Source organism: Haemorhous mexicanus, chromosome 2 (genome assembly GCF_027477595.1).
Source record: "Haemorhous mexicanus isolate bHaeMex1 chromosome 2, bHaeMex1.pri, whole genome shotgun sequence".
NCBI classification, from domain to species: Eukaryota; Metazoa; Chordata; class Aves; order Passeriformes; family Fringillidae; genus Haemorhous; species Haemorhous mexicanus.
This window is the reverse complement of record NC_082342.1, coordinates 32,741,565-32,767,791: the sequence shown is the minus strand read 5'-3', so window position 1 is coordinate 32,767,791 and position 26,227 is coordinate 32,741,565. Positions and strand designations below refer to the sequence as shown.

The 26,227-nt window shown below is 41.4% G+C and overlaps 1 protein-coding gene across 4 annotated transcripts in view; it reads left to right on the top strand.

Moving 5' to 3' along the window:
• The window catches only part of EPHB6 (EPH receptor B6), a 66,677-nt gene that overhangs the window by 32,765 nt on the left and 7,685 nt on the right, over positions 1 to 26,227 (top strand). For all 4 annotated transcript variants that reach the window (XM_059838294.1, XM_059838292.1, XM_059838295.1 and 1 more), the window contains exons 5-9: positions 12,226 to 12,381; positions 13,383 to 13,721; positions 22,243 to 22,367; positions 23,391 to 23,553; positions 24,320 to 24,434. In XM_059838294.1, coding sequence (XP_059694277.1) covers positions 12,226 to 12,381; positions 13,383 to 13,721; positions 22,243 to 22,367; positions 23,391 to 23,553; positions 24,320 to 24,434 — 898 coding nt within the window. The remainder of the gene's footprint in view (positions 1 to 12,225; positions 12,382 to 13,382; positions 13,722 to 22,242; positions 22,368 to 23,390; positions 23,554 to 24,319; positions 24,435 to 26,227) is intronic.

Below are 26,227 nucleotides of genomic sequence, written 5' to 3'. Positions count from 1 at the left end.
GGTATTGCCACTGAAACCACGCTGCCACTGGCTCCCCCTCCAGTTGGAAGCACAAAAGGCAAAGATCATCAGTTACGATAAGAGCAGTTTACTGGAAACAGCAATGAGATAATAAAATGAACAGTAATAACAACAAAAGGTATAAGACGGATGATTTACATGGGAACTGACAATAAACAAATACTGATCTGATTGGTTCTTTCCAACACAGAAAGGTTTTCTCCCAACGGAAAGGAATGCCCTTTTCCTTGGAGTGTGAGTGCCTTCCCCCCACCCCTGTCAATGATAAGAGGCGGTGTAGAGTAACATCTGGTCCTGGTTCCACCCCCACAGCCATGCCCACTCTCAGCTAATGCAAGAGATTGTCCTTGTCCTGGCCAAAACCAGGACACAACTGCTTGCTGCTAAGAATATGGTTGGAAGCTCCACTCAGGCCTTAGTTACAGCTGCCACCAGAGACAGCCTCTGAGGGTACTTGTACAGAACTCGCAGGAGCTGTCACTAGCCAGATCTGCCATAATTCCACTGCTTTACCAAGAGGCAGCAGCATTAGAAGGAAGATGCCACATGGAGGAGAGCTGAGCCCAGAGCTAATACACTCTCTGTCCTAGCTATTTTGGGCCCTTTTGCTAGTGTATAGTAATAAAAAAAAAAAAAAAAAAAAAAAAAGGAAAAGGGCAGCAGCCTGGTCATGGAAGAGGGAAAATGTGGCTCTGTGAGCCTGTCCTGACTAGAAAAAGCAGTTATAATGGTATCATCATTACCAATAATGTATTGTCTGCCCCAGGGCCAATGGTATTTCTGTGATATGTTTGTAGGAAGAAGTAAAGTACATTATGTGTCACCCAGAAGTGGTATTGGGCTAAATTCTGGCCAAGGCTGAGCACCCAGTCTAATGTCATGACTGTGCTCCTATCTTAAGGTTAGGACAGTCCATTAGAGGAAACTGCTTATGTTGGTTGTATAATTTGTGTATGATGTTCTTCTGGTGCTTCCTTTGTTTTAATACACATCTACTCAAAATCTCTCAGCAGTCTAAAATGTTGGCTGCAGACAAAATTTAAAAGTTAGATGTATTCAAACAAGAGTTCAACTTGGACATGGAACATACAAATACTCTAGTTAACCCCAGAGTGCAAATGCAACGAATAATTAATGTTGTCAATATTTCCTTAAATTCCTGCTTCATGAAGTGATTTGGGTCATGCAAATTAGCTTTATTAAAATACAGGTCATTGTACTGGAGACTTAAAAAGCAATTAAAATTGGTAAGTGCTTTTCATTTGTTTAAACTTTGAGAATAATTAAAATGTGTGTGCCTTTTTATCCTGTTCATTCTGAGAGAAATGTAACTACATTCCTTTAGTGCTGCTTCAGAGACAGTAAGCTCTGACATAGAGCAGCTCTCTGTGGCACTAAATTTGTTGTCTGCATCAGTAGCATGACTAGTTCACAGTCTAAATAAACTGCCAGTCAATATTTTAGTTTCAGATAGTAGTCTTAAGCAGTCAAAAAAAAAAAAAAAAAAAAGAAATTTGGCTTCCCAAATAAAACCAAGGATTTTTAAAAAAAATGTCTTCCGTTTTCCATAGTATTCAGTGAAAGCTGATACTTCCTTGCAGCCTTATTGTCACAGAAGTTGGAGACAGATGAAAATGGTTAATATTGTAAGGAATACCTGGAATAATGACAGTCTATCAAGCTACAAAAGTCAGTTCCTGTAATTTACTTCCTGAGATTCCATGAGCAGCCTAGAGCAGCCAATGACAACCAAATATGAATCATAATGTTAAAGGGTATTCTTTCCTCATCATGTTTCTTGTAAACTCCTCTGGCTTGGTCATCCCTCCCAGTCTCTTCTCCTGCTAACAACGTGTTGCTGTCCTGTCTGAATGAAGCCACATTCAGCTCGTGTCCCCTTGCTTGGTGCTCCTCTGGGTGGAGTCCTCTCCAGCCCATCTCCTCTGTGCTTGTGTTCTCCTTTCCTAAGAGCAGATGTCCACCCTGATACAGAGCAGCCACAGTGTTCTAGATGAAACACAGAACAAAAGCAATAGCTCAAGGGCAGATTTCTACTGATGATAATGCAGAGAGGTGTTCTTAATAAGTCTGAAGAATCAACCAAGGATAAGAAGGAGAAGCAAGTTTCCTTACACTTTGGTAGAAGAGTGTGTGGGCATTGCCTTCCCCCTCACCATATGCAAGCCTGTGGAGTCCTTCCTGGACCAGCTGTTATCTCTTTATTTAGAACAACAAATCTGCCAAGAGCCATTCTGAGCAGATAGATAGAAAACCCTTCCTTTCCCCCTGCCCCCTATCATGATTTAAGGTACTTTTTTCCTTATTTTTATAAGACTGCCTGCTCTGTGTTACTATATGGCAGATTTCTGCAGCTAAATAGAAGAGTGAAACAGCAACCTTTAGCAAGCCCTTTGGGTGATGCGGGGTGCAATCTGTGTGGGATTCACGTCTCACTTTATCTGATTAGACTTGTCATGCTGAACAGTCAAAAAAAGAGAATGGCAGTTTGCAGAGGAAAAAAAGAAGGTTGGGACCTTAGTTCCTTTTCTTTCTGCAGATATCTGCACACAGATTGTCTTGCCATGCAAAATCATATAGGATTTAGATTACCAGGTGCTTTTGAAAATAATATTTAGAATTTATGACTGGGACATTTTAAAAAGTATTTTTTGAATGACAATGTAGACAAAAAAGAGAAGAGGAATGACCACCTGATAAAGTGCTAAGCTGACTTCCAAATAAAGAAGGACAGAGCTCTGGACAGAGCTGAGCTGATTAGCCATGTGTGTGGCGCCTCTGTACAAACATACTTAACCAGAGGCAGAAAACACTAGCCAGAAAGAGGAGGAAAGAACAAGTTTGGAGTGAAAAGCTTTAAGCTGAGCTTGGGAGAGGGAGGAGGAAAGGTGTTGGTTTAATGTTTGTTTTTGTTTTCTCATTACCCAAATCTATGCTAATCAGCAATAAATTAAATTTCCCCAAGCCAAGTCTGTCTTGCCTGCGATAGTAATTGGTAAACAAGCTCCCTGTCTTTATAACTTCTTTACCTCTGCCCACGAGCTTTCTCATCCAATTTTCTCCCTATATCTTGCTGAGGAGGGAGAGTAAGAGGGTGGGCATTTGGGTGTTTGCCAAGGTTAGCCTTCCTCCTGGCTGCTTCTCTCTTCTTTCTCTGGATGTTTGTTTCTAAGAGTATTTAGCAAGCAAAAGGTCTGCCTGTCATCTGTAGTTGATGTAGGGATTCCATAAAATTGCCCATGTCCTTTGGTATATGCAGTCCCTTCTGATTGCAGAAGGAATCACATCTGTATTACTGATAACTACAGGAGCAAGCAGCTGTGCACGGAGCTGTTGGAGGTCTCGTTTGGGAAGAATATTGCATGATTATTTTTGTGTTACTAAAAACCGCCCTTTCTCATCATCTTGGATAAACCTTTTTCAGTGTGTGAGGCTAAAAGAATGTTAAGATTTGTGTTAAAATGAAAGATTTGATAGTCTGCTAAAAATATGTGCATTCTCGTAGCAAAGGGAAAAAAGAGCACAATAAGCTCTTCTTAAATTTTAATCATTTAAAGGATGCTTCATTTAAAACCACAGGATAATTTACGTTGCAGGGACTTGTGAAAGTCATCTGCTCCAACCCCACGCTCAAAGCAGGACCAAATTGGGTTAGGTCACTCAAGGCCTGTTCTACTCTAGTTTTAGTTATTACTGAGGATGAAGATTACACAATGTCCCTGGGCAACTGTTCCAATATTTGACAACACCCATGTTGAAACTACTTTTTCCTACGTAGAAGAAGATTTTAGTAAGCTGTAGTAAGAGGTTATTACAGCTTGTGTCTGTTATCTCATGTTCTGCCACCTCGTGCCTACACCTTCTTCATATCCTCCCATTAGGTGGCTGATGACAGCCATAAGCTCCTGCCCCACAGCCTGCTCTGCTTCAAACTCAGTGTCTTAGTGTCTGCTTGTAAGAGCTTTAATTTCAAGGTAAACTCACAGCTGACAGTAATGTTTGGTGCCTTGATCTAGATTACCCTTTTCAATATTTTTTTCTTCCATACTGCTCCCATTGTCAGCCTCTTGAGCCTCCTCCTACTTGCACATACATTTTGGTCCTTTTCAAGTAGTTTACTTCTTTTCCTGTATCAAGTGCTTGCTGTCTGCTCATATTCTGTCCTACCCTGCCCAGTTCTTTCCTCTCGTGTTTTTGCCTTTTTTCTCCTCACACAACCCATTCCCTGGCAGTTCTCCCACGTATAATTAGGCAGTAATTGCTTCAGCTCCACCTCTTTTACCTAAAAAATCCCTTACTCAACTGATCTCCTATCAACAGTTAAGCAGGAAAGCGTTCTTAGTCACTTCATTTATTTTATCTCAGTTGATTTGATGCTCCTCTTTAAGACTCAAAAGACACACTTTTCTCTCCTTTTGTTTCTTTCATCTCCAGTCTCTCTTCCCCACCCAAACAGTTGTAGTAACTGTGAAACTCTAGATCAACCCAAGGCCCTACTGCATCACTGTGCCTGGCTTCTATGGCAGGCTGATTCCACCTTATTCAGAGCAAGATGCAAGATGCACAGTAGCAGTCACTGTGGAATAGCCTGGCCCAGTAGGAATTTACTACCACCATAAGCAAGCCATAGAAATATTTATGGGAAGGGGAAGGGGGAAGAAGTCTTTTATCTAAAAGACGCAATTCTTATTTTCTAGTGTGTTTTCTGCATGCTAATTATGCTATCTTTCTAGCATTTTGAGAAATGCAGTGTCTAAATGTCTGCATCATGATTCTACAATATTATTGGTTGCTAACTCCTTTCCATCATCCTGCCCTCTAAGTGCCAAACTCCATCCCTTTACCTAGAGTCATTCTCATTTGAGGCCCTCTGTAGCTCTGCACATCCAATTTTCCCTAGGCCTCAAAATCATCTATGTCCATTCATCCTTCCCAGGTTGACTCCAGTTCCAGCTTTGACACTGTTCATTTTCAGTACTCTCACCTCTAGTATTGATTCTTGCTGCCCCACAGTACACCTGGGAGCAGAGCTCCTACACAAGAAACCGATCACTTGTCTCAGTCAAGAAGAGAGCAACTTTATGCTCTTCTGAATGTCTTCTTGTGTCTCACTTCAGTTCCAAGTCGTATCTGCATAGAGAAAGTGTGTGTCACCTGTATCACATTCCCTAAAGTCACTGCTGGGTGTACCTAAAGCTCTGGTGAAGTTCCCAGTTTCCTTTCTTGGTCCTTCTCCTCTTGCTGCATTTTGCGTCGTTCTCCAGATATTTCCTCTCTGCCCTTACTGTCCAGGTGAGCTTTTTAATGCCTCTTTCTCTACCTCTTTGGTCCTTGGTCTGTCCTCTCTTCATTTTTGTTTTCTTTACCCCTCTCCCTACTGCCACTCCATGATTCCAGCACTTTTCTGTGCTGGTTTTGCTATTTGTTATTGCTAGAATTCTGTCAGAAGCTGCTCCTCTGGCCTCCTGGGTGGAACTTGTCTCCAGTGAGCAGTCAGGCAAACACAGGCAACACAGGGGCGAGTGTTGTAGGGGGAGCTGAGGAAAACTGGGTCAGTGTCTGAGATGAGCTGTGCCCAGCTGAGCTGTTGTGGCGTTCTGACACTGTGCCAAGATATGAAAAATGACTGAGACAAGCTGAGGGAAAAGCGCTTGCGCACTCCAGACTCTGCCTTCCCCTCTCATAGTAGGCTTGACTTGATGGGAAGTGGCAGCTTGCTCTGCCCCCCGAGGTCCTAGCTCCACAACCCTCTGTCCCTGCATCCGATACTGTGCATCAATCAGAGCTAGAAGTGTGTTTTCTTGGAAAGTCCTGGTGCTGGGGGATGGTAAGTTGCTCTGTCGCCAGTGACGAGGTCTGTGGCTTAGCTGGTGTTCCTGTTTTGTGTGAAGTTGTTCTGCAGGAACACAACGGAGGTGTTTCAGGAGAAGCCGCTCTTGTTCAGGCTTTCTCTGGGATGGTCCTGAAGTGGTATTGTTCACTAAAGGAAAACATCCCAGCCCTGGTGGCAGTGGGCCCGCTGCAGTCTGAACGTGTGTTATGACTGTCTCCAGTGAGCACAGTCATCTGCAGAGGCTGCAGGACCACGGCAAGGGGACCTGATGCCGTGATCTGCAGTAGGAAGGGAATGCAAGGTAAAATCATTCCGAAACAAATGAGAGATGGATTCTGTCTGTGTGTATGAAGACAGCCCTAGGCTCACTTTAAGTGCTTGAATAAGAGGAAGTGGCTTTTGCCTATTTAGATTGCCAGGGAATTTTTTTCTGTTTCCTCCTGACTTGACTTTCGATATGCTATTTATAGTGACTGGACTGAGGCAATGCCAGGAAAAGCTCCTTGTCCTGGGAACAATTATTATTGCTATCTGTGGGCTAAAGTCCTGAGTGCTGTGGGCAGCCTATCTTAGACAATTTTGGAAAGGGATAAAGGTTCTTTTGAATGTAAGCAACTCTCTGACTGGATGCAGAGGCAGGGTTCAGCTGGAAGCAGAAAGTTTGTGATAGTTGCAGTGCCTGCCTTTGGAAGCCATTCTTTAGCTTCTTGTAGCTTGAGGCCAGTTAGTGTCTACTTCATTCAGTCCAGCCATTTTGGCCAAAATTACAGATGTAAAATATAAGCAACAACAAAATTTAGGCCACAGTATTATTTTTCCAACAGTATTTTATTAGGAAGGTGAGAGAGATGTGAATCATGTTTAATCACTGTAAATCTGCTTTGCTTGCAGTATGCTATGTGATTTCATTTTGCTGTTTTTCTTCTGGAAATAGAAATACCCAGGGGCAGAATGAGAGTTTCAAAGCATGATTGTTTCACTATATCTGCCATCCCTCCTGGAAATAACAACGTGAGATTATAGGTTTATGTAGTAATTATTTTTTTCACTAGACAATAAAAAATAATCACTTTGGAGAGATCTTCCCTCCTAAGTTGCTCAGTATTCCACTCCATAATTCTTCGGGTGCAATTTCTGTAATGTGAGTGGAACCGGGCAAGTGAATCCCTCCCTTATTGCTTTTCTTTACACTTTTCTGTCTTGTTTAAAGTCTTTTCTCAGGCCCCTCCCTCAGAGGGAACCTGGCAATCCTATTCTCATTTCACTTCTGAACACCTGAAATGAGATGTAGTCCAGTGTCAAGAACTTTCCATTCATTGTTCCCTGTCCACCCACCCACAATCATGTATGTGATGAATGATCTGGCAGTGAGGCAACCAAGGCCACAGGGCTCTATCCACACATTTTAATTGGCTTATGTTTAAGGGAAAACACAGAATAGCTGAACTTGGAAGAGCTCTCTGGAGTACACCTTAACCCCCTCCCTGCTCAAGCAGGGTCATCTCTAGCAAGTAGCCCAGCAGTAGGTCCAGACTATTTTTTAATTTCTCTAAGGAAGGAGACTCTACAACCCCTCTGGGTAACCTGCTTCAGTGCTCGGTCACCCTCATGGCAAAACACTGCTTCCTTGTGTTCAGAGGGAACCTGCTGTGTTTCAGTTTGTGCTCTTCACCTCTGGGCCTGTCCCTGAGAAACTGAAAAGAGCCCATCTCTGTCCTCTTCACTTCCTCCCTTCAACTATTTGTGCTTATTCATGAGATTGCTGGAAGCCTTGTCCTCTCCAGGCTGAGCAGTCCCATCTCTATCAGCCTCTCCTCCTGTGGGAAATACTCCATCCCTTTCATCATCCTTATTTCCCTCTGCTGGATTCTCTCCAATGCAGAGTTAATGTCTCTAGTGTACTGGGGAGCCCAAAACTCAGCACAGTTTAGTGTTGAGCCTAAAACTCAACACAGTTTAGTGTTGAGTCTCCAAGTCTACCCTCACCAAAGCTGAGTAGAAGCCAAAGATCATCATCCCTGCCTCAGAATTCCCTGAAGTGTCCAGGACCTAGAGTTCCTAAAGGCTGGTCTTGCTAGTTAAGACTGATGTGAAGAACTTGTCCTGTGTCACCCAGAAGTCAACCCATATTTTCTCCAGCCTTCCTTGAGCCACTTCTGTTCTGAGAAAAACCCTTCTCACTTTTGACATCCTGTGCCAGATGTGATTCCAGGTAGACTTTGGCTTTCCTAGCCATGTGTCTACGTGTTTGGACAATGCTTATATGTTCCTCTCAGGCTACCTGTCCATGCTTCTGTCTCCATATACTTCCTTTCCATTCTAGGAGCTCTGTTCAGACATGCAGGCCTGTTGGCATTTTTTGCTTGGATTTGTGCTTGTTGGGATGGAGTGCTTTTGCACCTGGAAGAGCTAATCCTTGCACATGAACTAGTTTCTTTGAGTCACTCTTCCCTGCAGGGTTTTATCCCACGGGACTCCTCTAGAATGCCCAAGTGGTCACATCTGCTTGTCCTGGAGTTCAGTGTTGTGAGCTTGCTTTTTACTCTGGTCACTGCACTCTGGATCTTGAACTCCACCATGTCATGGTCCCTGTAGCTAAGGCTGCCTTCAGCCATCACATCACCAGTGAGCCCTTCCTTGTTTGTAAGCATCACGTCCAGGGGGGCACCTCTCCTCATTGCCTCCTCCATTGCTTGCGTCAGGAAGTAGTTCCCAATCCTTTCCAGGAACTTCCTGGAACCCTTACACCCTGCTGTGTTTCTCCTCCAGTACAGTAGGCTGGTTGTAGTCCTCCTTGAAGATCAGTGCCTCTGAATGGGAGGCTAATTCCAGCTGTCAGCTCTGAGCTCCATCCAGTTTTTCACAGGTAAACATTGAATGCCAGCTGGTGTAGCCAAGACATCAGTCTCTTCTGGTCTAGCACACAGAACATGTGAGCATATTACTGAAATTTGTTTCGTTGGTGGAACAGCTGCAGTGAAGTTTTGTTTCTTAGTTTACTCAGCTCTAGTGGAGTGCTTATTAATGAGCCTATGGGGCTGCTTCTGCTTAAGTAAAATAAAGGACAAGGGAATATTTGGCCTGGAGATGTTGGAAGGAAGAGATGTAAATGGCAACTGTATCAAAATTGCTTCATAAACAGCCCAGGTTCCTTCTTAAATGTGGTTAAGCTTTTTGTTTGTTTGTTTTCATTTTTTTTTTCCGTTTTTTGGGTTTTTTTGTTCGGTCTACTGCTCATATTTGAAGTTTTTTCTCAGAAGCCTGCTACTTTAGTAGGTGGAAATATTCTTCTTGTTTAAACCTGTAATTGACTGTAAAGTCACGTGTTCTCATGCTGTCATTACTCTTGAACCTAAATAAACAGTTCTTCATTGAGTGACTCTTACAGTTCAGGGATTGCACTCAAAAACAGATGCAGCCTCAGTGAGTAAGAGATCTCTCAGGTAGCAAGGAATCAGCTCAGTGTCACAAGACAAAAGGCATTGGACCTTGGGCAGTGCTTGGAAAGACAGCAATAACCTACTTTTGCATATGGTTCAGACATGTGATGCCAAGCACAGTGCATGGATGGTGAAATTAGATTTTGTGAGGCAGTTAAGAACAGGTGTAAGTATTTGACCACTGGTGTTTGTTACACATACCTGTTCCAGAGTGTTGTTCCTATAGCAGTGTACTGCATCAGTGATACAAGCAGATAATATTGTTATCCATTAGCTGACACCATGTCCCTGTCCAGAGGCTTGTGTTCTTGCTCTGTGCGTTGGTTGGTTGGTTTTTACAAGCAGCTTTTGAATGTTTATGGTCACTTGGAATGACTGCCCATAACATGGATGAAATCTTGCATGGCCTTTAAGCAGTAGAGGTGCTCTAAGTCACACAGACTGCTTTTCTTTACTGAGGTGGTGCTGCACCATTTTGTTCCATTGCATAAAACCTACAGCACTGCACTTGTGCTTACTGCCTTTGGCTAGTTCATCAACAGTGTGCCATCTCTGCAGACCTCATCCCTGCATCCCCAGACTCAACAGCAAGTTGCCAGCAGACTATCAAGAACTGTGTAAAAATAAATGGTTTTTTATTTTAACACAACATGTTTATTTTAAAATTAATTTTATTTACTAAACACCATACAAATTCTTCATTCACAGCTTCGCTAGCTTTCCATATGATTTTCAGTTGGGCTTAGGGTGAATTTACCTGAAATCTTTTTTGCACTGTCCTTGTAGGGTAAATAGGGTTTTGTACTTCAGGGGTGAAGTCTGTACCCTCTAAAGATTTCCCTTTAGCATCACATACATGGCAGACATTACCATTACCTGTTCATTTTCATTATTGTGACTAGCAGCAAGGTGTCCTACTTGATGTCAGGCTGTAATACTGAATGAAAGAAATTAACCAGCCTACAGGGTCTGCGTTGACAAGTGGAATGAATGTGTCATTAGTTCTAAGCCTCAACAAAAGCTCAAGAAGGAGTTTGATGCAAGAAAAAACAGATGAGATAAAATTACTTTTTAAGAAACTAAAGCCATTCACATAAAGTTCAGCATTCTCAAACTTGAAATAAAGAAAAAGCGAGCCCTGAAATTTTGGTTGAATGACTTTGCAGTGTGTTGGATGAGAACTTCCCATTCATACTACTCATAGTTTCAGTACAAATGCATTTGCCAAGAAGTGTGAGTATTATATTCTACATCTGTTGCTGTTAAGAGAGCCTAAAATTGAGTGAAAGGTGTACAGTTTATGAAGTGGATAAAATCTTACATACTCTTTCTTGTCCATACAAACATATGCATGTATCTCTCTGTATGGGAGTAATTTGATTTTCTGCTGGATAAAGGCCTGAAGGCAAAGGCAGTTGCACTTTTCTTAACCATCATCCATCACCCATCACATGAAAAATTACAGTCTCTTCTTCCCCTTTCCTTTCCAAATGGCGATGTATCACACACTGAATGTTGTCATTTTTTTAAATGTCAGTTTTTTGAGTTGTCATTTTTTGAGTGCTGGAAAGAAACAGTGTTCCCCTATCTTATAGCTGTCATTCAGAGTTATTGAAGTACCCTTTATGGTCTGGCCTGTTCCAGGACTTACCACTCTTATCTGTGTACATGTGGAGGTTGCTCTGTGCATCCAAGAAGAATTTTGACTGAGGATGAAGTAATAAAAGAGGCATAAACCTGATGGGACTTCACAGATGTTATTGGCTGTTATTTCTGGACTGCGCCTGTAGCTGCAAAGGGGATTGAACACATATGCTTCTGATTTCATATAAGATCTCTATACAATATTCTTCTCTTGCTTTGCCTTTTTTAGGTAATTTTTTGCTGTCCTCAGTCCACTGGAATATTCTGCTTATGGTAACCAGTAGAATAATTCTGCTCTTGAGGGTGCCCCTTAAGTCTTTTTACATCAGATGCTTATCTGGAGTCTACCTGAAAGTTTCCCATTCCTTGTAAATGCTCTTTATTGTGAAATCAATGAACCAAATGTCAGCTGCAAATGAACTATCACCTGAGTTTGTTAGTCCGTAAAATCTAAAAGAGCTGCATCTATTTATATAGAAAATCAGCTTTAGAAACGTACATAAAAGCAGTTAAAGCTGTATCCTAGCACTTCTATATAAGCACCCCCTATTAGGCATCTTTGCCAAACCTAGAATGTGCCATACTCCCATATTGTTAATAAATTATTTTTTCATTTTTCATTTTCTTTCCCTGTAGGATGAATTTCCATCTTTGTTTCAGCTTGTTGCATATACATGTTCTTATGCATTTGCAGATTAAATTTGACTAATTAACATACTTTTATCCATTACTGGGAAGTTTTCAGACCTACAGGAAAAAAATAGGACTGCCAGTCTTAGTGTCTGCTCTTAGTTTTAATGCAAAATCAGCAATGGTAGTGTATATTACTTTAAGCAATGAAACTGTTGTAGGCAGCATAAAAAATCCAATTTTGTGGCTGTGTTGGGTGGGGAGAAGGAGGTGTGGGTAACTGTTTGATATTTCAAGACAAATCGCTTGGCTGGGCTCCTTGGCTTCTCCAATTTAAAAGCTCTTTGAGTGAATAATGAGAAGACAATTATTTGAGGTGGCCAAAGCTGTCCCAGGACTGGTTCTCTTTCATCTGCTAGTGAATCAATTTAAGCACTTACGTATAGAATAAAATAAACTGTTTTGAAATGGCAACTTGGACAAAATATGCTCCATAAAGAACCAAAACCAGCAGTAGCTATATGCAATAACTTCTCCCAGCAGCAGCAACACAGGTTAAGTGTAAATAAGATTACAGTGTTTCTGAAATCTGAATTAATGATTTTCCTGCTTTTTCCTCTTTTATTTTCCTCCTTTTAGCCTGTGCCCCTGGTTTCTTTAAAGTATCTGTGGGAGATGACCCCTGCCATCTGTGCCCTGCCCACAGCCACGCTCCGCAGCCGGGTTCCCGGGAATGTGTGTGCCAGAACCGGTACTACCGATCTGCCTCGGACAATTCTGATGCTCCCTGCACTGGTAAGTGTTTGGATGAAGTGTTTGAAAGCAAGAAGGGAAATTAATGAGAGAGAATGTGCCCAAATGATTGAGGAGAGTTGCAATTCGCCTCTTCTCAAGACCTTTGAAATAACTCAAAACATCTCTTTGCTCCTGCACCTGACTACAGAGTGATGGTGAGAATGATGATTCTTGGGTTTCATTACAGCCTTCAGAGGAAAATGGTCTGTAAATAATGTTTCCCTTACCCCTGCCTGTTATTGAGCTCAGCCTCTCTGTCCCTCCCCTTCCTTTTTTGCTTTGTGTCTGTGCCCAGATTTAGCGGTGCAGTTCTGCTGCCTACTTCTACCTTTCTGAACTTTTCACTTCTTAGCTGCAGTGTCTTGTCCCATTCCCATCCCCATGCCTTCCTCTCCCGCTCTGCATTTTCCTCCTTCTCTTCACTGTCTCTGTGCCATCAAGGGAAGGGCTGGATGCACAGAGTGGGCAGTTTTTCAGCTGTCAGAGTTTACCTCTGATGCCATTGAGGAATGTGGCTGGCACCAGGAATAATTGCAGGCAAAACTGGTGTTTAGTTCCTGAAACAAATGCAACAGGTTAACTGAAGTCTGAGAAAGTTCAGAGATACTAGGTGCCAAAGGAGAGAATTACAGGTCTCAGTAGAGATAAATCTATACTAGGCTTGGGTAAAGTTTAAAATTTCAAGGGATTGGCACTTCCCTAAACAGTGGCTTTTCTTTTTTGGGAAATTAAAAAGTCACACCCTTGAAACAAAGACTCTTCTTTGTAATTTTGTTTGTCTAAAATGTGCTAATACAGTTGTTCCTTTGTTAATGTGAGTGCTTGATGTAGCAAAGAGTATGTTTTTCTTAGCCTTGCTCAAAGAAAGAACTGATGACGAGTAAGAATGAGAAGAAGAAGCAACTTGTTCTTCTATTCTTTTCTCTTTGCTTTGCCTCCTGCCTTCCCTCACCTCTCTCCCATTCTTTCCTGGGATTTTGATCCTTCATTCTGCTGTCTAGGCATCCCCTCTGCTCCTCGTGACCTCAGCTACGAAATCGTAGGCTCCAACGTGCTGCTGACCTGGCGCCTGCCGAAGGACCTGGGCGGCCGCAAGGATGTTTTCTTCAACGTGATCTGCAAGGTGTGCCCGGCGGGCTCGGCGGGGCCGTGCGTGCGCTGCGGGGACAGCGTGCAGTTCGAGCCGCGCCAGGTGGGGCTGACCGAGAGCCGCGTGCAGGTCTCCAACCTCCTGGCCCGTGTGCACTACACCTTCGAGATCCAGGCCGTCAACTTGGTCACCGAGCTGAGTTCAGAAGCGCCCCACTTTGCCACCATCAATGTCAGCACCAGCCAGTCAGGTGAGGAGACCCCTGCATCCGGGTCCCGAAGCTTCTGCTTCTCTCTCATTTGATTTGCTTTTAGCTTTTGAATCCTGGAGTTTTGTCTCTGTACCTGTGTCGTGTGCCTTTTTTTATCTTGCCCTGCTAGTTCCATAGTTTCACGTTTGCCCTTCTCATTCCTGTCTTACCTAAACAGGCTTTCCATTCTTGCTTCTTGGCAGAAAAACTCAAGTTTAGCAGCTGATGTGATTGTTGGGGAAGAAGCTGCCCTGGAGAAGATTCCAGTGGGAGATGTAGTGCTGTGGGTCAGACAAAGCACATTGTTTCATTGTGCAAGAGAGGGGACACTACTAGCGCTTGATGAGGATTTTGTGAGCATCAGTTTTCCAGAGAAGCTATTCATTTTCTCTGTCCTTTACTCTTCTCCATTTCATCGTCTTATTTTCCTCTTAATAAGAAACAATTTTTTTTTTTTTTTGCTCTTTACATGGTAGAAATATTAAAATGTGTTGTGCAGTTATATTCAAAGATGTCGTGATCCTTGTAACTAGAAACTAAACCGTGGGGATGACTAAACTAACATACTAATGGGTTGTGTGGGCAGTCAGAGGAGTTCTGTTTCCTGTAAATATAATTTACAAGGACTGGAGCTGGAGAGAGACGCATACATCCATGCATAGAGTTCTGCTAAATGTCAGCCTTAAGAGACTGGGCATATGTTGTTCTTCACAAGCATGTATAAGCTAATACGGAGAGGAATTATACACAGCTTGTTTAAGAGGATATAATAAGGAATAATGTGATGAAGAGGAGAAAGAGGGGGAACATTTTGAACTGAGTGACAGAAAATGTCTGCAAACATTTAGAGTTGTGTAAATGTTAAACTGAAACAAATCCCGTATGAGATTCCAGAGTGTAGTGTGGAAAGCCCTGCAAAACAAGGTTTTGGTAAAGCTCCAGGGAAGTGCTGTGAAACCAGATGTGGCATTATGGGCTTGGTTAAATCGCATCTTGTCATTTCTCTTTCTATTATATGGAAAGAAAGGGAATATATATATACCCCCCAAATAATTTCCTGCTGTTAATAGATGCCAGGGGGTTGATCTCTTTGTTCCCTTTGAAATGTTACCTGACAGGCATCAAGTAGCAAAGCACCTCTAGGATCCCTGGTCCCCCTTAAGAGGCTGGCTGCAAGTGGGTGATCAGTTTTTGTTTACAGTAAAATGTGGCTGGGTAATTTGTATGGTAATTCCAGGCAGGTCCTTTAGCTTCTCCTGGAGAAAGGTGGGTGTTCTATTAACATCCTACAGTGTTCTCTTTCTTCATGTTTCTCATCTCAACCTTCTTTATCTATATCAGAGATAACTTAATTGAGCAGCTGCTTCCTCCTCCTTCCCGGAATCACCCCGTCTACCTTCTTCTTCTGTTTCTGTTTGAATTTTCTGACCACTCCTCTTCCAGGTGTCTCATAGTGTCTCTGGGTGTCTTGGGTATGTTGGGTACTCCTCTCTAAGGTGCCTCTCTTGTGCAGTAAAGCTGTTTGAGGGTAGAACAATTTCCTTAAACATCAGTGTGTAGTGAGTGGCTTCTTTTTGTGCTTGGTCGCAGTTTTTTCTTTCCTTGCTTTTCCTTGGGATTGTTAGGAGCGAGCTTGAGATGAGCTGCCCTTGATTTGTACTGACAGCTCATACTAACAAGGCCCTGCTTCCTTCATCACGTGACCTGTCTCATCCATACCCCCTCCTTTTGATCCCTTCAGCAGCTTTTCACTTTAGTATTGCTTTTTGATGTTGTATTATTGTAACAATTATTACTATTTATGTTATTATTATTATTATTACACAAGCAGAGATAGAACTTGCTGAGACAAAAAGGGTACAGGAAAACATGAAGGGTACAAAAAAAAAAAAAAGCAGCAAAAAGAAAAAGGTACAGGATAAAGGGCCATGGCAAAAATTTTCTCTCCACTGAATTAAAGATGACCCAGAAAAAGACCCTCCAGTCCTGGCAGTTTCTGAAGATTCTGCTTACTCATACATCACTCTGAGTTCTCTCTCTTCTTGAAAATTGCTGGTCCAAAAAATACTCCTGCCCCTTTGTTAGAGGTATCTTAGGCAATGTTCTGTGTGGAAACAGTCCTACTTTTTCTTCTTCCCATGGTACCTATTCCCTCTCCAACTTTGTCTCCAATACACTGTTCCTCTGAGAGTTTGTGTACCCCTCACGGTCTTCTGGCCCTTCTTCAGAGGATGGTAGGATCCTTTGGTTACAGAATGACATTTTTCTGTACCAGACTGATTATGATGTTCCTACTCTTCAGTGACCATGTGCCTGAAATCAGAATTAGAAGGGCTGTCACTGAAAAACCTCCTTTGCTGTAAGACTTAACCTGAAACATGAGACCTGTTTGGATAGCAGTAATGAAACCTGTTTGGATAGTAATAGTGTGAAATGCAAATATGATATGCTAATCACCGGAAGAACTGTGCAGAGATGACACAAGAGAAGGGAATTGCTTTCAGCTCAGGTTTGAAGTGCTGAGGGTGAATACCTAAATAAATGTCAGGAAGTATAGAGAGATGTTGGAAGGCTGTTCCAGATAGCAGGAACCACATGATGAAAGGCAATTATGTAATTCTAATGAAGTTATACTTTTTCACAGGTGTGAACCTGACACACAAAAATGCAAAGAACTTAAACTCCTACCATATTATCACAAAAAATAAAACTAATTTTTTATTCATTATTTTAACATTTTCGAGTGTACTTATCAGGGTAAACAAATATCTCTTCTCATGTCTAGGGACAGAAGTCAGGTTTTTATTTAAAGGACTGTGAAAAAATTTATTCTGTGCAGAGCTGTAACTACCTGTAGGTACCACTTTTTCCCTGCAAATTGCACTGAAGCATGTAGTAATGTCTGTTGCCAGAGAAATGCTACTGAACTTATTTGTTCAGGCAGTTCTTACATTCCTAGAAAGAAGAGGAAAAAAGAAAGGCAGCAGAGATTTAAATGTTGGAATAAATCAATGCAGACTTTTAAAAGCAAGTGTATTGGTGTTTTTAGCTGAGTCCAGACATTCTGAGAGCTAGCAGAGATATAAAGGTGAATATAAAGGTTATTTGACCAGGTTGCCTTGTGCCTGTGAAAATATATGTAGCAGCCTTCTGCATCAGTGGAAGTAAGAGCAGTGGGACGTGGCAATACCAAAAATCTGTAGCGCTGCAGAAATGAGTGCTAGACAGTCTGAAGGCTTGTGTAAGAGGATGAATGGGGACAAGGACACTTTTGGGTAGTGCCAGGAAGTTTAAGAGGACCTGACAGAAGATTTTTGTATGAAATGGTGTGAGAAGGGGAAAGGAATTAAATGCCAAGTATGATTATGAGATTGTGAAGGGAAATGATGAATTACTTGAAGATGTTTGCTTTTCCAAAGAGACCCAAAAGAGTAAAGTAGACTCAGTTGGCAAAATCAGGGACAAAGGCGAGGCATTTTCTAGTTCAAAACAAGAAAGAAATAAGAAGAGAGTTGTTAAAAGCTGCATGCTGTTGTGTTTTGCCAGGCTAAAGCCAGCAGGTACAGCAAGTGGAGTGTGAGTGTTCATTGTCCTCTGAATGAAATACATTGTTTTTCAAAGTCCTTAGCTGTTTGCTTATTTATGATCTAATTGGCAACCCTGAGCACTCACCAAAGTTCCCAAAGAATTCAACTTTTTTGTTTTCTGTTCAGATAGGAACAACAAAAATACTCTTTTAAGTTTTAATTTTTCCCTTAGTGACATTAATGACATTTGTCAATTTAGCCATCTTTAATAGATTTGCCCAGCTATGACTGGGAATTAAGAATGGTTTCTATGGTCACTCCACAAAAAGGAACTATTCCAGTTTCTCTCTTTACTATGCCCAATCTCTGCAGCATCAGCAGAGAACAAAAGTGCTTGTTTTCAAAATTCAAGTTTCACTTCCTGTTCAAATGAAGTCAGAAATCTTTTGAGCAAGTGTAAGTATAAAATACAAAGTAAAACATGGCACCTTGTGTCATAAAGGCTATTTTCCTTTTTGTTAAGCATGAATGGAATGCATATACAAAAACTAATAATAAGAGAGGGAAGGGAAGTTAAAATAACTGACTAATTTGCCCTTTTAAAGCACTCTTCATCCATAGGGAGCCAAAGTACAAGGTTAGGACAGAAGACAATCCAAGATGCTTTTAAAGGATTTTGGGTATTTAGAGAAAGGACCAGAACTAAATTGAAATGTGTGGAAAAATGTAGGACATTTTCAAAAAAAGGATAAGATAATAAACACATCAAGAAGGGAATTTCCACGCTGCATTCAGACTGATCTTCCTAGAAGATGATGTTTGGGAAGCTAGAACAAAGCTATGAACAAAGCTAGGGTCTTCATGTCATCTGCTTGGAGTATGAGGAGAATGGGATGCCTGTAGAGGTAACAAAAGTGAAATATCCATGACAGACTGTAGAGGCATGTTAGTGAGCATTAGAGGCCTAGCTGAGGTTGATCAAACCGTATAACTTCAGAAGATTGTGGGGCAAGATGGAAGGGGAAGAAAACACATAAATAACCAGATATACCACACGGTCTTGGCAGGATTTAGTGTGAATGCCGGTGGAGCGATGACCCACGAGCCAGGTGTCTGTCTGAACTCCTCTTGTACTCCCTGGGTATCTAGTCAGTACTGCTAAATGAGGGTGTCTCCTCAGAATCAGAAAATGGCTAAGCTTGGAAGATACCTCTGGAGGACATATTCTCCAACCTGTCTGCTCATCAGGGTCACCTCAAGCAAATTGCCCCTGACCACACCCAGAGCACCTTTGAATATTGCCGAGGTTGGAAACTCAACAACACCTCTGGTTGAAGGTGAGGCTTAGCTGCCTACATATCCCTGTATCCTCTTTCCTTCCCTTATTGAGGAAAGGAGTGACATTTGTTTTCCACTAGTCCTCAGGCACCTCTCACAATCACAAAGGTGATTCTAAGATTATCAAGAGTGCCCTCAAAATGAGATCAGCCCAAAGGATGCATCCCATCAGGGTCCATGGGATGGAGTAGTTTGCCTAAATATTCAGTCACTCAATCTGGCAAGAGGACTTCCTGGCTGCAGACTTCCCCGAGCTCTGCACAACCTGGTGTTCCTAAAGGCAAGACTTGCTGGTAAAGACTGATCACCAGGACCCCTGCACTGTCCCCAGGACCCTGCACCACCCAGCAGCTGGCCCACATTTTCCCTCTTTCTTCAACCAGCTCTGTACTTAGAGAAACTCTTCTTGCTTTTGACTTACAGAGCCAGATGTAAGGTGGGCTCTGGCTTTCCTAGCCATGTGTCTACGTGTTTGGACAGTGCCTCCATGTTCCTCTAAGGCTACCTGTCTGTGCTTCCACCCTCCGTGTACTTCCTTTTTGTGTCTGAGTTTAGGTAGGAGCTCCTTGTTCAGACATGCAGGCCTGTTGGCATTTTTTGCCTGGATTTGTGCTTGTTGGGATGGAGTGCTTTTACACCTGGAAGAAATAATCCTTGCACATTAACTAGCTTTTTTGAGCCACTCTTCCCTCCAGGGCGTTATCCCACGGGACTCCTTCAGGCAGAACCACAAAGGGCTCTCCCAAATTATCTTCATGGAGTGCATTATGGGCTGAATGTCACATGCCAGAAATGCTCATGGTCTGTTGAGAATGGCCCTTGGCTGTGCTCCGCAGAAGTGGGGATTGCCATGTATTGTTACATGAGTCTGCACTCCCTTCACATTCCTTACTTACCTAGTCTGTTGATTGAGATAGATTTTTTGTCTTGCAGGCACGTGTCTGCTGCCAGGAAAAAATTTGTCCTGCAACCGACAACCCACAAAATATAGAATCTGGGAGTTGTTCTTACCTGGTGTTTGGACTTCTTTACAGCTTTAACTGGGTTTATGTGGGCAAGAATTTACCATACATTTGCTGTTATTTAAATTGCATACAATGAAAACTGCTTTTTCAGCCTTAATTGAAGATCTATCTCATAGCATGTGTTTTGCTCTCAGTGAATAGAATAGAATAGAATAGAATAGAATAGAATAGAATAGAATAGAATAGAATAGAATAGAATAGAATAGTTGGAAATGAACCTACAATGATCATCTAGTCCAGCTGCCCAGATTAGATTGAATCAGCCACTGCGATTTCAGCTGCCGTTAGACAGGGACCTAACATGTCTATGTTTATAAACCTCATGTAAAAAGAAAAGAATAAAACTGACAAATCAATATAGACCTGGGCACATTTGTATATACAAAAGAAAGTTTTGAAAGCAAAGTTCTATTACAGACATTTTTAAAAGTTGGCATGGATAAAAGGGATAATACTCACCTAGCACTTCTGTAGCAGCAGAGGTATGGAACTTTGAATGTCTATAGACATAAAATCTTGAACTTTATATTTCTCAATGTATTAACACTAAGAGAATAACCTTATAATACACCTCTGACAGGAAATATGTACTTACTCCACCAACAATTATGTTTGCCTTGCACATCACCTTAGTATTGGTATTCATACCATGTTAGTATGAAATTTTCAAAAGAGAAATCTTGATATCTCTTTTAATTCAAGTGATGGAAGAGCTCCCTGGCCAGTGTTTCATAATTTTTTAGGTCCACACATGTATCAAAATCTAAACTATGTCTCAGAGAGGCAGATTAAAGACAATCTGCCTTGCAGTGATTCATAGCTGGTTTTATTTTTGAGAGTTTTTTAATGGCTTTTGCTCTAAGTAGTGTCTGCTTATTAGGTGCAAATCACTAGAATTGCTGTTTTTAATACAACAGACTGCAGTATCCTGATTGCCCCCCCCCCCCCCCCCCCACCATCTGATTACCCTAAGTGATGGACATATCTGGATAATAGGAACTTTCTAGAATGCTGTGGCACATTGGCACATGGTCAAGAGATACACTTGAGTGATATTTTTTTTTTTTATTTCTTTGTTGATTAATTCTTCCAGGTAGGGGAAAAACTGGGGATCGGGAAGGAATGAGAAGCAGGAGAAGAATAACTGTTAGAGCTGGGGAGGAGAGGAATTGTGGGGAGATTTAACTCTGATCATTCTGTAAAATCTTAGAAGGAAGTGGACTGGTCCCTGGCAATGTAGCTCTGCATTTAGATTTGCACCTCTTCTGTGTGTTTGTTTAGTGTCTCAGTGGAAGAGAGTTAAACTTTTTGGAACATTAAATGTAGCAGAATCTGTCTTGGTCAAATGTTAGCTGACCAGTTACCTCCTGACATTTTAATACAGTGTTATTCATTTGCATCTTAAAAGCTACATATGGTCCTGGTTAATTGTTGCTCTCTTCCATTCTTGTCACAGCATTCTCATTGGCAGCTGAAGTAATTGTGTAATCTTGTTTGAAGGAGATGGTAAAAAATGAAAGGAGTAACGAGGAGAGAAAGTATTTTATTGCTTAGACTTTCATTTTGTTTCATTTACATTTTTAAATTAGTTCCCACTTGCCTGAGTTGTTTGAAGGCCATCTGAAATATGTTTTTCAGAATAATTTTATCTTGTTATTAAAACAATCCTTTTATCTTTTTTACGATTAATGAGGGAAGAAAATGCTATTCTGCAGGTTTTGATCATTTGCCAAATGTCTCTGCTTCATTCTTCACATCAAGGAAGTTTATGTCTATTTTCTAAAACCAGTGGGGTTTGGTGGCAGCTTTTCATTGGCATGCTTTTTCTGGAAAATTTAAATGTTGCTGAAAATGTTGCATCCATTAGGAAAATGAGGATACCCTAGCTGCTTACCTGTAGGTTTCTTGGCAACATGACATTTTCTTTGCAGAGCGAAAGCAAAACTTGAGAAGAGCTTTGTGGAAAGACAGCTGGATCCTCTTAAAATTGTCCTGAAATTTTTGCTTGGAAATCTCTTCCCAAGATGCATCTCGCTTTTGCAGAACCTGGAGAGTATGCATGTGTGTGCAGATGGGTTCATGAGTGTTTTTGGTAGAAGTGGATTTCCATTCTTTAGAATGTTTCATATACAAGACCTCCATTACTCTGGTAGCCTATACTTGTTTTTTTTTTCCCCCAGGAAAATGATTACAGTCTGGGGGAGGAGCAGAGGGGAAGTAATGTGCTCTGCTTTTGTTTTGACCGCTGTCGTATTCTTTGTCCAAGCGTAATCTTAAGACAAGGCAGTGGCACGGAGCACCCTCTCATCTTGCACATAAAAATTGCACATTTGAAGATCAGAATTGTATTCCAGCTATAATATAGATAATTTCTTAATTCCTGTGCATAATCAGTTGGATGTGGATTTCTTCATTTTCTTTCAGTCTGAGTTGTCAATGACTGTATCCCCCAGTGGAGTAGTATGGTGCCTGGATTTTTTCTGGTGATTTTACGAAGTACTTCATAATGCAAATTAAGGAAAATTAAAGGAAGAGCTGGCCTAACTTATTAACTCGTCCTAAGGAATGTTCAATTAGAGTTCATTCTTAAGCTTATCCTTTGCAATCTCTCCTTTTTGTCTTTTATTCCAGTCCCCTCTGCTGTGCCTATGATGCATCAGGTGAGTCGTACGACCACCAGCATCACACTGTCGTGGCCTCAGCCAGACCAGCCCAATGGGGTCATCCTGGATTACCAGCTACGCTACTTCGACAAGGTGAGCAAAAAGGGATACTGAGCACTTTCTGTCTGGGTGATGCACCCTGCATCAGAATGAGCAAGGTGGGAGAAACTGCTTCAGTTACGAGGAAGGAACAAACTTCAGCAATACCAGAAGTTTGTGCTATACATGTCATCTGGCATCAGTCCATCTGCATTTCCCAACTTGGAAACATCTACGGACAAGACAGATTCTAAGAAAAGAGAAGACACTTGTTAAAGCTTAAAAGCTGCAGCTAGCAATAAGTTTAGTATCAGCTGACACAGGTAACAGTGGAGGGAGCTGAAGTTTCTAAATATGTTTACTGGAATTGGATTCACTGCAAGTCTGTCATTCATTTATGAGGAGAAGTCTCGTGTCCCCATTTATGCCTGGACAGACATCTCTAAGAAATTTTATGAGAAGAAATGCCCTCTTTCATTTGCTAAGTGGCAAATACCTCTTTGTGTGCTGGAATTACAGAGTGGCAAATACAAATTTGTCCTCCGTTCACATGTCTTGTGACTCCTAATTCATCTGACTTGAGGGGAAAGAGATATGTGGGGCTGTCCAGACAAACTCCCATTCCTTATTACTGATCTTTCACAGAAATACTTCTGCAGGATTTTGCAGGGCTACTATTTTTTAGTGGCAAAAAGGACTGCTATTTGTGATAACGTGTATAGCAGCTTCCTGGATACAGCTTTACATGTGTTCTTGCTCTGAATTCTCCTAGGAGAGTAAAAGAGTTTGAAGTTTATAGAAAGAGAATCACAGGACAAAGTTTTGTCTTTGATTTTTGTTTAGATTGAGAGTCTTTAGCAGAGCTTTGTGGGAAGCCCAGGCCTGAGGGAATGAAAAGCAGCAGTGAGGAATGAGTAGTGTGAGAGGAAGTAAGGTCTGGAATAGCAGCTGTTGTTGGGAGGCTCTGTAAAGGTTCAAAGAATATTGGGTTGACATGGAAACTGTCATGCAGTGACGAGGAGAGTGAGCAGTGTAGGCAGAAGTTTCACATTCCTTTTTGGTCATTGACATTCACAGGCAGAAGATGAGGATAATTCATTGACCTTAACTAGTGAGACCAACATGGCCACGATATCAAGTCTGAGCCCAGGCAAGATCTATGCCTTCCAAGTGCGTGCTAGGACAGCAGTCGGCTACGGCCCTTACAGTGGCAAGATGTATTTCCAGACTTTAACAGGAGGTAAGTGCTGCCTTTTTGTGCCATTTCAGGTCTGCACATGATCACCTTCCACTGTGTCCCTGAATGTATTGGCTTGTCCCCTGGAGGACTGCTACCAGACACTCCTACTCAACTTGTATTTCTGTTTATAATAATTTGGATGTGTAGATTTGTTCACTCAGAGAAGCTTCATGTTGTCAGAGGGTATTGTTCATGCTACTTCCATACTCCCCAGCCCTGCTCCTTGTTGCCTCTGTGCCTCTGACTAGCAGGTGCAGTCTGCCAGTAAAAATCTCTTTAGGGAGATGTAGCAGTACATAGCACTATATACTGCTGTAGTTTGGCCCCCAGCTGTCATGGGACAGCTTACAGCTGAAAACTCTGAATGTCTAAAAGACATGTGGGACACAGGACACAACGGTAGATGGGACACAGGCATACATGCAGAAGCTTGCCTTCCAGCAATATCCCCATCTTTTTGGTATGGATCAAAGGTATTGGCAAGCTACAATTATAGGGGACAGTGGGATACAGTCCAGGTGTAGAACTAACTTGTGCTTAAGTGGCTTGTCAGCTGTCAGTAGACCAGGGGAAGAGAGAGAAGGTGGATTCGGAGGGAGCACTGGCTTTTCAGATGTAGGAAAGAAGGCACTGGAGAAGCACAGTGACTGGGGAGCTAAGGGCTGGTAGGGCTGGAATCATGGGAGAGATCTTGGTGAGCAGAAGGGAAACTCTGTACAGTTCCTGTCCTCTGCATCCGTGTGTGTGTGTGTGTCTTCCTTGGCAGGGGAGCGCTCGGAGATGGTGCAGGACCGACTGCCGCTGATCGTGGGCTCAGCGCTCGGGGGTCTGGCCTTCTTGGTAATTGCTGCCATTGCCATCCTTGCCATCATCTTCAAGAGGTGAATTCCTTGACCTGCTCATGTGCACTTCAGACAGTGGAACTTCCTTACCCCCGCAACATAACCCCGTCCCAAGGGAAACAGCCTGATCTGCATTTATCCAGATGTCCTTGAGATGCCATTCTCTAATTAAGGAAAGATCCTGCCCCATTACTCCTATTTGAGGAGCCTCTCCTTTGGTAAACCACTCATGTACTTAGCTGATATTTGGCTAGTTAGCAATATGAACACAAGGAAAGCATTTCAAAGCTGGTACTCAAAAAGTATTTAAATGCATCGCTGTGAAAGAGGGACTGTAAATTGCATTTTAGGCAAGCAAGTGGAGATTGAAACAATGTAGTGGAGAAGGACTGGTGGAATAAGTATGCATATCCAGTTATTTAGAAGGTGATAAATACCCTTTCACCAAGGACCAAAAGACAAGGGCTTATTTGCTGAAGAATAAACTCAATACAACCCCAATAGTTCCATGGAACACTAGCTCATAAAATACAGGTTAAAGAAAGCAAATACCACTTTCCATTTTGAAAAGAATAAAGGGCATATAAAAGATTTTAGAGATAATCTGTTACAGGAAAAAAAAAAGAAAAAGGACAGAAATTTTAAAGAGAAAAAAGTAAGGGTTGCTATTTTTATAGAGGTACAAAAGTAAACAATGGGGGTTTTGTTATTTGAAGAAAAGAAACAGTCATTACCCGCTCCTTGAATTTACTGAGGTTTGAACTTAATCCCCTAGATTGTCAGTAATGGATTTCTGTGTCTTCGCTCTACTGTGCCTCTGCACAAGAGGGACTTTTTAGCTTTTTCTGCTGGCCTAAAAAAAAATGTATAAACTACTTAACTTTAGAAAGTGACATCTAGTTTTAATGATTTCTTTTTTGTTCTCTTTCCTTTTCTACATTTGTTTTCTCCTCTTTTGTATATCCTCTTTTAATATTTTTCTTTCTGGAAAGAAAAGAATTATCACATATTGTTATATTTTCAATGTTGCCTCCTTTTGTTGCTTTGAACTGTTAAAAATACAATTTCTTGTTACAGCTGGAAATGTGATATTATGTGCACAACTCAATAAAGTATATATTTTTCTAAAAAAAAAAAAACCAAACCCAGAATAAGTTAATATTACCAAAGCTGTGTTGGGGAAAGACATTAATGGCTTCTGTAAATATACATGTGAGAAAATATAATTAAAAATACATTCATTTATACTTAAAGAATTATATGCAGTTAATAGACAGCTTTTCAGAAAAAGTGGAGATACCAAATTTCTGTTTTAAATTTGTCATTGATAAGAAGAGTAAGTTTGAAGTTGCAGAAAATGAAGAACACCAGATGAAATGAGTAGTTCCTTAAAAGGTTAAACATATGTAGAGTCAAATGCTATGACTTTAACTTGTTTTTATATATTGTTGGTACACATTTTTCCGGCAGTATGCACTGTGAAACATCTATTTTAGCTAATTGTTTTGTTGTCTTTTTATATGGAAAGCAAATAATTTGCTAGCTAACGTATAAAAAACACTACTGTAGACCTGGCTTTCAGGTTCAACAACAGAGTTAGAGCTCTTAGGTATAGGCCCCCAGCAAAGCTGATTTCTTTGCACAAGAGAAAAAATTTTGAAGTTAAAACTGTCTGTGGATTTTAAAGCAGAATTTAAAGAGATAAGTCTTGACAAGTAAGAATAATACAGTTAGCTGTTAGAATGTCAGAATTACTTGTTTTCATAAAGAAAAGTAACATAATGTTTCATGATACTTTGCCTTCAAATGCTAATTGAATCAGCAGCTAAAAG